Genomic DNA, 14,090 nt, shown 5'->3' with positions numbered 1-14,090 from the left:
ATTTTTTTTATACTTATTCTTTTATATATCCTGTAGACCTGCAAAGTATTCTCTCTGTCTCTATTGACAATCAGCATGGAATTATTATTGCAATAATAGTGGATTTGATGTTCCAAAGAGTTAACATCACCAAGATCCCAATATGTTGAACCGAAAAAGAAAGAAAAAGAAAATGCATACCCTTAAATGAAATTGAGTGCTGAAAGAGATGTTACAAGCTGAGATTACTACGAACACCGACAGTTCTTTGCCATTCTACTGTAATGATAGTGGTCACATAATCATATATATTCATAACAACCCACTTATTTTTTTTCACAAATATAAAACATAAAGCTTCACACGCAAGAGTACAACACACAATCTGATGACGAAATTATTGGAAGATGTGGGTCTAAGCCACTGGTACTTTGGTTTCGCTTTTAATTAGTTATTGTAAGCGGAGACATTTGGCTCTGGATCGAAATCTTTAGTGAATGATTCTTTCTGTCCTTTAAGACCAGCATCATCGCCCCCGTAAGCCGAAACGTTAGGTCTCGGTTCAAAATCTTCAGCAAAAGATGATGATTTATCTCCTTTTAGATTAGCGTCATCACCATAAGCTGAAACGTTTGGCCTTGGTTCGAACTCCTCATTAACAATAATCTTCTCTTCCTTAAGCTCAATATTACCTGATGTATGGCACTTGGTTTTCTCATCGGGGCTGACAACGGCAGCCTCAATCCGAACAAGCTCTTGGAGTGCCTCAGGCATAGGCTGATCTTTCGTTACAGCTCCCCAGTACTCTCCAGCATCTTTCCTAGCTGCTGCAATGGTGTCTACAAACTGAATCCATATAAAAGTATATGTAATTAACCATACAATTAACAATATATATGTATGTAAAAATACCTACAAAATTGCAAGAGCTTACCAGGAGAAGTGAGAGGAATGCAAAAAAAGAAAGGAAAGATTTCATGATCTATTTAATGCAATAAACCTAAAGATTGATAGTTGGATATCAACTTGTACTGCACTTGCGGTCTCAATATGAAATAACCCTCCCTATATAAATAACAAATCATGAATTCTTTAATATTTAACTAAAATCATAGTTCTCTAGAGAAATTAATTTTTATTATCTCCTTTGTCCCTTAATTAATAATTGAATAATGAGATAAGTATTATTATTATTATTAACCGGTTGCTGTAAATTTTTATTTAAAAATTTCCTATGGAAAATCAAATTAGCTCAGCTTGACATCTACTCTTAAGTATTTTATATATATAAGTTTTTATGAAATACATTGTTTTTGAATGTATGACTAATGTTTGAAAGATGATGTGAACTGCAATATTTCACTATGATTATTTACTTTTATTGAACTTTTAAAAAATAAAGTACTTAACATATTACCTAGTAATTATGGAAATTGACAAATGTTCCTGAAAACCTGATGGGGGTCGTTTTGTTTTTAGCTTGGTGTCCTTTTTCATGAAAAGATATTCTTTTTATTGGCAATTGACAATAGGTTATCAAACAAATACTTACTATTGTTTTAAATGTTGAATCAGGTTTTTGAGTTAATTATTTCATAAAGTGTATTTAGGTAACATCCGTAGGAAATTTCTTATGTAAATGGAACTAGATATGATTGAGATTTTAATTTTAAGGAGGATAATGGAGAATTTTAGTTGATAAATTTGACTGAAATTGTTTTAATTTAAAATTGAAGGATAGTTGATTGTGTCTTAACTCGATTGGTATAGACATTGTTATTAATGCAGGAGGATGTGGTTTAAGTCCTTTTTTTTATGGATTGGGGAGGGGCTATACGTAGTTCTAGTTATTGTGTTAAAAAGATCAAATATGATTAGAATCTATAATGAAATTGTTCAAAAAAATAATTTGAAGGGATGCTTATCTCAAATTTGAATGTGAGACTTATAGATAAGATAGTGTGCTTTTGAGCGTCATTGTCAATCGTTCTTGTGTTGTTTCTGTTGAGTCAAGTTTTTGAAGTGTCCGTATATGTGTAAATGGAAGTGACAGTACGGTAATCACTGTGTCAGACACATGGGTTATTTGTCGGCATGTTTAATAAAAATATTTTAATTATTTGTTTGCATCTTTTTGAGGATTTTATGTAGTCAATCTTGTGTTTATTACTGAAGAAGAGATTGAATTAAGTAAGATTACTTTTCAAGGATTCTTATTTTATATCCTTATATTACGGATAATTGATTTGAGGGTGCGTTCTCCATTGCGGTGGAAAAATACTTTTAACACCGTAGAAGCAATGAAGATTATTTGGTTTTTGTAATCAAAAGTGCAGTCGAAAAGTGTTTTTCTACCCAAACGAAAAATCCAGGATTTAAGTGTTTTTGGCTTTTGCGTCTAAAAGTGAAAATTATCAAAATACTCTTAAATATATTAACTATTTAAAATGTATATAAAAAATAGATTAATTTATATTTTATATCATTATATTAAATTATTTAAATATCATATACCTCACCTAAATTTTTACTTGCTATTTTCATGCCTAAATAGAATACTTTAACTTTCAACTGCAATTTTTGACAGCAATAGAGAACATTAAAAACTTATCACAACACTTTTCTACCACACTTTTGAAAAGCATTTTTTTACTGCAAGAGCAATAGAGAACTAACCCTTGATGAGATTTGGATAAATTAAGATGAATTTAAATGTTACTTTATAAAGATGGGTCTATGCTTAAAATATGAAATCCTTGTTCTAGATGTTCTATGGTTGAGGCAAGTATTTGAAGTGGTCGTACTACGACGACATTGTGACAGGCAACATATCTTGTCATTTTTAGAGTTAGAGGATAATGAATTAGATGATTTTGTGGACTTATGCTGAATCATATTTGAAGATCCATCTTATGGAGCAACAAACTTTTTAAGATTGATTCAATCTAAATCAAGCAAATCGGATCCCTTGTTTCGTGGAAATTAGTTTGACTGAATTGAAAACTTATCTTAAATATTTTTTATTTATTCTGGGATTTATAAAGATATTTGTAAAGCCATTTTATAAAGAGTTATTATTAGTGTAGTGATAGAGAATTAAATTATATTTTAAACATAGATTCTATCCTTAGACATGTTAATTTTTAGTTCTTTTATTTAAAAGCTGTATAAGAGTATGAAAAGACAAAAAAGACCATCAAAATAATAATAAGAGTCGTTTAATAAAAGGGTATGGTAGTAATTTTCTAACGGAGTTGACACCCGATTACCTTATGACACCGACTCAATAAAAAAATTTATTAATAATATAAATAGTAAAATAATTAAATAATTAACCCATCCAACCTTAAAAACTATCTGCCATTAAACAATTCACATTCACTAGTGGCAACAATGTGGATGTTGGAGCATCAACCAGCAGCAACAATTGGAAGTGTGCTGAAGTTTCCATTCTTTTAAACTTGAAACGTTTTTCTCTCTATTAGTTGCTATGTTCATAATTACAGTCAAAGACTGGCTCTCTTTTGCAGGTTAAAAGTTGACGACGTTAAACGAAGCCCATCATTTTGCTCAATCATCTCCATTACTTCTGCTTACAGTTTTCGACATCATTTCAGACCAACAGTTTGCATATTAGTCAAATAATCTAAGTCTAAGTGTGTGCCCTTACTGGCAGTGTCGATGCCAAGACCTGTCTTGGTTGTTTGAAGTTAAAAAACAGTGAAGAAACCCTTACTGGCAGCCGCAATGAGCAAATGGGTGGGTTTTTAACTGGTTTGGTGAACTCAGTTCGTCAAGGTTTGCTTTTATCAGTTCACCACGACTTATCTCTTTTGTAACCTAGAATTTCTTTTTCTTTTGGACAACGTAAAGTTGAACTGAGGGATGTTAGTCGCCTTGAGCAACCCTAGATTAATAATTGAAGAAGAAGATTAATTACTCTTTGAAAATGCATATGTGATCTTTTCTGATGTGAAGCGACGTTTGTAATTGTTCTAAAGACCAACCTCTTCAAGAATCCTTCTATGCAATATATAATTATATATTAAAAACATAATAACCTAATTCTACTTAAAACTCTCTAATCTAGAGGAGAAATTATTTTATGAACCTTTTCCATATATCATTTATGGTCTCTTTCTAATTATTTAATGATAGTACAATAAATTTTTTCATGTTATTGATACATAATTTTAGTAATTTTTTTATTCTAAACTTTGAACCCCGACCTTGAACTTGAACCTTAAACCTTAAACCCCGATCACAAACCATGGACCCCGAATCTAAACCCCAAACTCAACATCATGAACCCTAAACTTCAAATATGAGCCCTCAAACTTGAACTAGTTTAGGGTTTAGTATTTAAGGTTTGGGGTTCAAGATCATTGTTATGGTTTAGGGTTATGTGTTTATGATTTAAGGTTTGAGATTTAGGATTCATGATTGAGGGTTTAGGGTTAATGGTTTAGGATAAAAAATTATCAAAATTATGTATAAATGACATAGAAAAAATTGATGAAATATCATTAAATAATTGAAAACAAACCATAGATGATATGATGAGAAGAGTCCATAAAATAATTTCTCATTAAAGAATCATCAGAAATAGCAAAAATTAAAATATTGTCCCAATCAAAAAATAAAAAATATTATTTTTACAAATAAATCCCAAAATAAAATAAAAATATTTTGAGTCTTGCATGTTCACGCTCTTGTGCCCAAAAATCTTTTGGTGGCCCACATTATTTACTATTCTTGACTTCCTTGGGTTTGCTCCACACCTAATCAAAAGTTAAATAATAAGCCCAAAATTAATGATATTTTATTTAAAAATATATCAAAATTAAGCACAATAAATATCTCAATTTGGCACATTATCACTAATTTAGATAGTAACAAAATCGAAAAAAAAAGACATAATTTAAACTCGAACTTGTAGATTAAACCTAAAAAATATAAAGTAATAAGATCTAATTAGACCTGATCATGGGTTGGGCTACTTGCTCAAGCCCGAAGACTCACCTGAAAAGTAGGATGATTTGAGAAAAAATATAGGCTAGAAAAATGAGTTTGGACAAACAATAAGACCCGTTTTCTAAACGGGTTGAGCCTCGGGTAGGATTTTTTTAACTTGGCTTGACCCGAATTAGCCTAAACTTTCTCTTGTTGCTATTGTTTTGTTCTCATTTTGCTACTATTTTGTTGTCATTTCGCTATTATATTGCTACTATTTTGTTCTTATTATTTGGAATTTGTATTACTCTTGTTTTATTGTTAATTTTGCTACTATTTTGGAGACATTTGTTTGCTAAATTGCAACTATGTTAGTGTTATTTAAGTATAATTTTTAATATATTTTCAATTTTTTTGAGAAACATTTATTGTAATTTTTTAGTGTATTTGATATATTGTATTTTTAAATTTATTTTTATATAAAAATAATATAAAAAAATTCAATACGGGCAAGTAGGATTTGGGCTCCGGTTTAGCATTTTTAATTTGAACCAAACTTGGATAGAATTTTAAGCCCTTTTTTAGGCCGAATTGGACCCGAACCTAAAAAGCAGACCTAAAATTTTAATTAACCCAACTCGACCTATGATCAAGTCTACGTTGAATCAACACATATACTCAAAAAGGATTTTGCAAAAATCAAAATTTTTTAAACATTAATCTCATTATAAATTATTATCATATCTGTTCTTTTCGATACAATGTCTAAAACTACTCATAGCCCCTCTCCAACCATTAAATAGGAGAATAATGCGCTTCAGTGCACTCAAACCCATGTTCTCCTATACAACATTACCAATGCCAATCAAAAATCAAGTTCTCTCTTCTTGATGGATATCTAAGTATATATTTAAGAAAATATTAATAATAACAAAATTCGGAGCAAGGGTGAAGATTTTATCTCATATCAAAATCAAATATAGTAACCGAGATTGTGACATTATTTAGCAATTTCAGCAAAAACATATGCTAGAAGATGGAAGAAGATGGATGTTGATTAATTTTAAAAAGATTTGGTGAGTTTATATGATCATTGATTTAGAGCAAAAGTTTGTTCAATAAAATGGTCAATGATATGATAGATAAACAACTCATTTGATTGTAATGTCTTGTTTTCTAGTACACCAACTTTTGCTATTATGGTTGATTTTAATTTTATAAAGTAAACAGATTGAAAAGTTAGACTGGTATAGTGGTAAATTAGATGCGTTTGATGTAAGAATTGATATATAAAATAATTTTTTATTTGATTGATAATTATATAAAGTGGAAGATATTTTAACTATTTGTATCAATCTCAAATTTTCTTTTTAAGTATGCACTCTTCCGAAAGCATATATTAGAATAAGAGGTAAAAAAAGTTATCGGTAGCATATTCGACCAAACAGATGGTTTTCTCGCCTACTACAGATTTTATACTCCCTCTCATAAATTGAAAATTCATAACCCTAATTGTTATAAAAATACTGTTTAACTGACCTATCCCTATCCCTATTTGAATAGCCTGAATTGAATCAGGTTAAAACCAAGTTTATAAATAGTAAAATACTTTTTGATAATAAAATTTTTATTCTAAATAAAAACCAAATTTTATTCAAGCTGGTTTATAGATTTTCAGGACTAGATAACAAATATCAAGCAAGCTATACTGAAATAAAAGTATGGGGAAATGATTTTGGTTTTAAATCTCAATTATTTGTTTTCTTTTTTAGGGTAGATCTTATCCCCCCTCCTAAAATCATTGTTGAATTTATAATTATAAATGTGTGACAATGCATTGGTGGAAAGATAACATACCAGTCTCAATCAGATTATGCATTTTGGATTCATTCAACTTTAATTATTCATGTTCTTGCCCATGTTTGATTTGACATGCTACTATAAAAACAACTAATTTCGCATATGATAAACATATACATAAAATATGCTTTTTAAAAATTATTTTTTTTAAAGTTTAATTGTTAATATTATTAAATTTATTGATGTAAAAATTTAAATTTTTTTTAAAAAAACTCACTTAATAGTTATATAATTAAAAAAATTAACGTTGTAATTAACTAAATTTTTTAAAAAAATTTAATAGTAGGATTTAAATTTTAGTTATTAATGCCATCTGTCTCTTTGCATTAATGGTTAATTTCATAGTTATGTTATATAACTAATTAGATTAAACTAAATTAGGGTGTTGTGTTCTGGATTGCATTTTTTTAATCATTAATAATTACAGGAAAAAAGGTTATGGAGAATCCAAGCCATTCCAGTCTAAAAAATTTATAGTACTACCAAAACCAATAAAATCAACTCTGAAAAATCCCATTAACTAAATACATAGCAGCAGAAATAAAATAATCAATCAAACAAAGACCAAAACTCCCATTCTCTTCAACACTTTCACCACCATGCTTTAAAGGTATCCGAACGCTTGAGATTGTTGCTGAGTTATTGATCAAAATTATCAAAGGAGGAAATTGTTAGTGTTAATTATACATTCTATATGCTGCAATACGGTCCACGAAGATTAATCTTTTTGGAAATCTATAATTATTCCTTTTAATAATGAAATTTTTAAGATTAAAACTCGTGTTTTCTTCTTAAAATTATAATGTGTCTTACCATTATTCTCAATCATTGTTGATTTTGATATTTAAATACTAAAATAATATTATACTAATAGTATATTTGAGTCGTAATCAAAATTAATGGGCATATGATACACGATTTTGTATGCCAAATCGAGTGATCACACCTCGGCTGCTATCTACGTATTTGGTTAAATTTTAAATTTGGAGCAAAGGACAAATTTTGTCGCATTCTATGCAATAATTGTTATCATAGAGGATTATTAAGTCTTCAAATAGAAAGGCAATCTACATCAGACAGTAACTGATTGTGGCATTATTAATTTGGATGAAGACATGCAACCATATATCGATTACTTTAAAAGATTTGGTCCATTTTATCATTTATATGAAGAAATGAATATTAAATTCATCAATAAAGATTAGGATAATACACTCTAATACATTCGAATATACATCCTCTTATATCAGTATTAATATTTATGCCAATTGAGTCTAATCCCTTAAATTAAAATAAAAAATAATTTTGGTTGAATTATTTTACACGCCAATCTCATTTTCTCTTCTTTTATAGTTCTAATTTAGAAGAAACGAGTTTTATGCATTACGATGAAAAATAATTATTTATTCTCTTTTCACTTTTCTACTCAACTAAACACGCCTTTGATCTAGTGTCACTAAATTGGTTGATTTATCAACAATTTGCAAATATACGTTGACATAAATTATTGCAAATACTTCTATAACACGTTTATTTACAGCATAGCATAAACTTTAATGGCTAAATATCAACTTCCTTGTACTCAATTTGCCACTATTTTGATGAATCTGATAACATCAAATACCAAGCAATAGCTACCGAAATAAATTTAGTTTGCATGGAGATGATTCTTTTTAAGTGAATTTATTATTTTTTTAATCTAAGTTAATACAACTTTAATAGGTATTACTGGTTAACATATTTTCTCTGGCATTGGGTTGATCACTAGTTACCAACCATATGGTCTGAATTTTTATATGTCCATCTCTATGTTGTCTTTGCAAGAGGAGAAAGAATTAGCTTAAAGTGGAAGAAATTTGTAGACAAGAATGAGCATCAAATCTGTTTCTTTCAACCTTCATCTCCTCCTCCTTCTCCTACTTGTCATTATCAGATTCCTTTGAGAGATGAGACACAAAAATTATTATGAACAACAGTTCCTTTGCCTTTCTATTGTAATAATAATGATCACCAAATCATATATTCATAATAACCCAATATATTTTTCACAAATATAAAATATGAAGCTTCGCACACAAGAGTAGAAATATTCAGAATTTAGATATGCTACACTATGAAAGTCTCAAGTGAATGAATCTATAAATGGATTCAAGATCTATTCTGCTTGAGTCTTGTCAAATATACTGTCAGTCTAGTCAATCACATTTATGTCTCTATCTTCTAAGAGTCATCTGCTCCGATGTCCAAGACAAGACATCTCCCAAATTGGAGTTGATAGAAAACATATTAGCCTTTCAATCGATCTGCTCATTTTCGATTAAACTAAGGACATGTTTAAGTTCGTTTACTAATACAAATTGTCTTTTCGTACTGCAATTCGATCATGTAATACCACTTAATATTAGTTAAATATTTAGACAACTAATGAACAACATTTGCTTCCATTTTGCTTTGCGTGCAAAAACCATGTGAGAACAATTATACAAAGTATATTAATGTAATCAATGAATTTTTTTTAATCAATTTGTTCAAAAAAATTACAAGTTTACAAACGAATATACTACACTTAAGGCACCATATCCACCAATATCAACTATCTTATACAAAGATAATGCAACATATAGCTCAATTGAAGGGTGGTTACATCAAAGGTGACAGAACGAACATATTTCACAAAAATTATTCTTCAACCATGATCTTGAAAAGGAATGTGATAAAGAAGTTTAACAAATTCGTTCTAGTGATAATTTAGCAGATTTTATTATCAAGGCATTGTCAAATTCAACGTTTCAAATACTACCACATAAGATTGGAATACGTCTGACTTAAAGATGTAATGTGATATTGTATTTAGGGGAAGTCAAAAACACGTTGCACTCTTTTCCTTTAACCAATGTTTTGTCCCATTGAGTTTTCCTGGTAAAGGTTTTTTTAACGAGGCAACTTGTAATTGGAGATTGTGTACTCTTTTTCTTTCATTAAGTTTTTTATCCCACAAGGTTATCCCTAATAAGGTTTTAACGAGACACATTTTTCATTGATGGACATTCAAGGGGGAGTGTTGTAAAACGAATATCTATATATCTCCCATAACCCCCAATAATGTAACCCCTAATAATTTATAAGGTACCTTAAATTATATTTATTAGAGTTTTGTAACCTATGATAGTTGAGACCTTATAAATAGAAGGCATGTACAGGTTTTTTAGATATCTCAAATAAAAGTTGAATCATCCTTTTATTTTTTGTGTTCTTTTCCCTTATTTATTTTATATTTCTCTTTATTTTGTAGAAGCCCAAATTGCCCGGGCTCGATTTGATCAAAACCCAACCAAACCTCTAAACCCACTAAAACCCTTAACCCATGACCCATTTACATCTATCCAAACCCATTACAAAACCCAAATATTAAACCCAATTCAAAAGCCCATTAAACCCAAAAAAACCTAACCCCCCCCCAAAAAAAAACCAAGAAACCCTAGCCACCTAGCCACTTTCCCACTTGCCCCATTTTCCTCCCATTTTTTATATCCATTGTCTGCCACCATCACCTACAAAAGAAATAGAAAAAGAAATAATGGAAAATCATGTAAAAGATGGCTATAAAAAGCCATTCAAAAATCATGTAAAGGGGGAATTTTGATCAATACAAAGAATTTATCTTCATTTTTGCATCAATATTAGCAGATTAAAACCAAGAAAGAAAGTGGATAGCGTCGAATACAAACCAAAAATCTCAGAAATCGAAAGCTAAAAAATACCTAAAGGTGATTTTATCTTCTTTATTATTTTACTCTTATTTTTATTTTTATTTTATTTTCCCCCTTTTTCGAATCTATTAATCTATATATATACATCATAATAAAAAAATATAATAAAAATATATATACAAAACAAATATTAAAAAAAATTACCTTTCCCTGCCACCGCGTGCGGTGGCCGGCACCGGCGACGGATAGCGGCCGACGGTCGGACGGTGACCGGCCTTGTGGCCGGAAATCACCTCACCCCTCTCATTCTCTCTCTTTTTTTTGCTTTTCAAGTGCAATAATGATTTTTTTTTAAGAAAAAAGGGCCTTTTATAGCCCCCCAAAACGACGTCGTTTTGGGGTTGGCCATTAAATCCCAAAACGACGTCGTTTTGACTTGGACCGGTTCGACCCGACCCGACCCGCCTAGGATCCGCGTGTTTTTTTAAGGAAGGGCTAATTGCGCTTTTAGCCCTTCCGCTTTTTATTGTTTTGCAATTAAGTCATTATTCGATTTTTTTAATTTGGCCCCGAAATTTATCGCGATTTTCAATTTAGTCCCCGCTGATGTGCTGAGTTTTGATGGGAAGGAATATTTGTTGTTTTGGCCCCCCACTATTTTCGCGCATGTTCAATATAGTCCTTTCCTTTTATTCTTATTTCAATTTTGCCCCAAATATTTTGTTTTTAGTTCAATTTAATTCTTTTTAGTTACTTTACTATTTAAATTAATTATTTTAGTATTATTATCATATTTCATTTACTTATGTAGTGTGTTAATAATTTTTTATCATTTCTAATACGTATATATATTATATGTATTTTATATATATTATTTATATATTTTTTAATACCATTAATTATATATTTCTTATACTATTCCATGTATGTATTTTATATCATCTTATGTAAATATTCTTAAATACTATTATATATACATATATATATATTTAAAATACCATATTGTGTATATATTATTATTACAAATTATTACTATTGCTAGTATTATTATAACTATTATTATATTAGTGTATATTTTATGTACATATGTATATATATATATTTTTTGTACATATCATTATTTTATATTATTGTTGTAAATTTTTTATGTATATATTTTTATGTATGTTTCCTAATATTTTCTTTTATTGTAGATATTATTATTATTATTACATACTTTTATTATATGCATATATATATGTATTTTTTTGTACATATTATTATTTTATATTATTATTACCAAATATATCATTTTCCTATTTTATTATTAGTACATGATTTGTTTTTATTTTTATTTTTTTTGTAAATATCATTATTATTGTTATTCTAATATTCTAGTATTCCATGTTAATATTTTTCATTAATGATATTATTTTTTTACGTCCTTTATCTATTTCTAATTTCTCACTTTAGGAATATTTTTTCTCATGTTTTAATTAATTTCAAAAATAAGGCAATGTACCGATTTAATATTAAACCATCGATTTCATCGCTATGTTGGGTGAAATTCATCGGCTTGTGTTAAAAAACGGGACACCCTTTCTAAAAAAAGAAATCGAAAACTAAAAATTCTCATTTTTCAATTGGATCACGAGTAAATGTCAAATTGAATTCGTACCTTTGAAAATCAAGACAACACGAGTTTAATAAGATACCAATTTTGGGCGTCGCGAGGGTGCTAATACCTTCCTCGCGCGTAACCGACTCCCGAACCCAACTTTACTCTGGCTTTTGACGTAGACCTAAATTCGGCCTTCATTTTTGTGCAAGAATAAGTTTTCTTTTCTAAAAAAGGATGATTTATTAGGTGTCTGGTCACACCTAGAAAAAAGATCGGTGGCGACTCCCTTTTTTAATAAAATCGAAAGTCAGTTTTTCAAATTTCCAATAAATCACCTCAATTAGCGACCAAAGCAAAATTTTTACGTCGCTACAGCTGGCGACTCCACTGGGGACTTCCATTTTTGAGAGTCGAGTTGAATTAAACGCGTGTTGTCAAAATTTTCAAATTTTCGTGTTCAAATTAATATTTAATCATGATCCTTAAGTTTTGTTTTCGAAAAAATCATACATACATATCTCCTAATTTGTTTTATCTTTTGTTTTTCAGCTTTAAGTTTTACGGTTTTAGTTTTGTAGTTTTAAAATAAATGAAAGGTTTGCAAGTTTCTCCCCATGCACCGTGCACTTGCATTTCGCATAACATGAGCTCTCAACCCGGGCCCCGTCCGTTTAAGTGAAAGTAAACGCTACGCCTTCGTGAGTTAACTCGTCCCTCCGCACAGGCTAGTGAATACTTTCGGGTTACATATGACTTATGCTTTCGTGAGTTAACTTGTCCCTCCGCATAGGCATAAGTAAATGTAATCCCTCGAATTGAACTCGTGAGTCTGTGATGGGCTATGACCGAGGCTTCGTACTAATCTTAGCAGATGACAGTACGGACAATTCGAGTACCTATCTAGAACCAAAACCGCATATAATAAACCATACGAGCCACATAACTAGAGCCATGCCGAACCTCCGTCCGTTTAGTAGTCACCAAAATAAGTGCACGGGAGGAACGCATCTTACCTCTTTCATTTTCACTTTCTATACAAAAGGGACTGGGTCTATTCAATAAACTAGATTTGGGTAGTTTGATTCGTTAAATTTTCCATATTTTTCTGTTTGTATTTAATTACTAATCAAGGTTATTTGTCTTTGCCGTATTGTTTTTCATCATGCATTATAGGCATCATATTAGAAAGGTGTTGACTAAAGATCAGTTGCCAAAAAACGAGTTTCTAATAGAAGAGTCAATTATACAAACAACCGAGAAAAATGCCGTAGTCCGAGATTGGTCTCTAAAAACTCAGAAAGAAAAAGGGGATAGTCTACGGGAGGAATGTATTGCCAATCTGCCCGAGCACGTAACTGTGAATGTTCACCAGAATAACCTTGAAGATTTGGTTCGAGTTTGGAATTAGTGGGACTCGGACACTAGGGGTATCTTCACTGAGAGGTATGGGGACATAGCCAACTTGATTGCTGTTAACATAGACGAACGATTGATCCAAGCCATGGTCAGATTTTGGGATCCGGCTTACCAATGTTTTACTTTCAACCAGGAAGACATGACCCCGACTATAGAAGAGTACGCTGTTCTGCTTCGTATCGATAATGTACAACCCTATAAGATATATGTGAAAGAACCTAAGCCGATGACCTTCAAGAAAAAGTTGGTGAGATTGACAGACATGACTGACGCATGGGCCGAAAAACAGATAAAGAAGAAGAATGAAACCATTTGTATTCCATGGTCTGCCTTACGAGATTTGGTTCTGAACCATCCCGACATGTTGAAAAGGATAAATCTATTCGCTTTGGCCATTTACAGTTTGATCATTTTCCCGAAAGTTCTCGGACTTCTTGAAGTTGCAATAGTCGATTTCTTTGAAAGGTTAAAACAAGGAATCAACCCTGTCCCGAATATCCTAGCCGAGACCTTCAAATCCCTGAATAGTTGTAGGAAAATGGGGAAATGACGCTTTATCGGATGCGCGCAGT

General features: G+C 30.6%; 1 protein-coding gene across 1 annotated transcript; it reads right to left on the bottom strand.

The window, feature by feature from the left end:
• Window positions 1-224: 224 nt before the first annotated feature.
• LOC107949075 (organ-specific protein P4) lies at window positions 225-1,110 on the bottom strand. The gene is made up of 2 exons (XM_016883794.2): window positions 914-1,110; window positions 225-825 (listed from the first exon to the last, which is right to left on the bottom strand). The coding sequence occupies exons 1-2, from the start codon at window positions 956-958 to the stop codon at window positions 427-429; spliced, it is 444 nt and encodes a 147-aa protein (XP_016739283.1). The 5' UTR covers window positions 959-1,110; the 3' UTR covers window positions 225-426.
• Window positions 1,111-14,090: the final 12,980 nt, after the last annotated feature.

Source organism: Gossypium hirsutum, chromosome A04 (genome assembly GCF_007990345.1).
Source record: "Gossypium hirsutum isolate 1008001.06 chromosome A04, Gossypium_hirsutum_v2.1, whole genome shotgun sequence".
Classification (NCBI taxonomy): Eukaryota; Viridiplantae; Streptophyta; class Magnoliopsida; order Malvales; family Malvaceae; genus Gossypium; species Gossypium hirsutum.
Note: the sequence above shows the minus strand (reverse complement) of the source record. Positions and strands in the feature narration are given on the sequence as shown.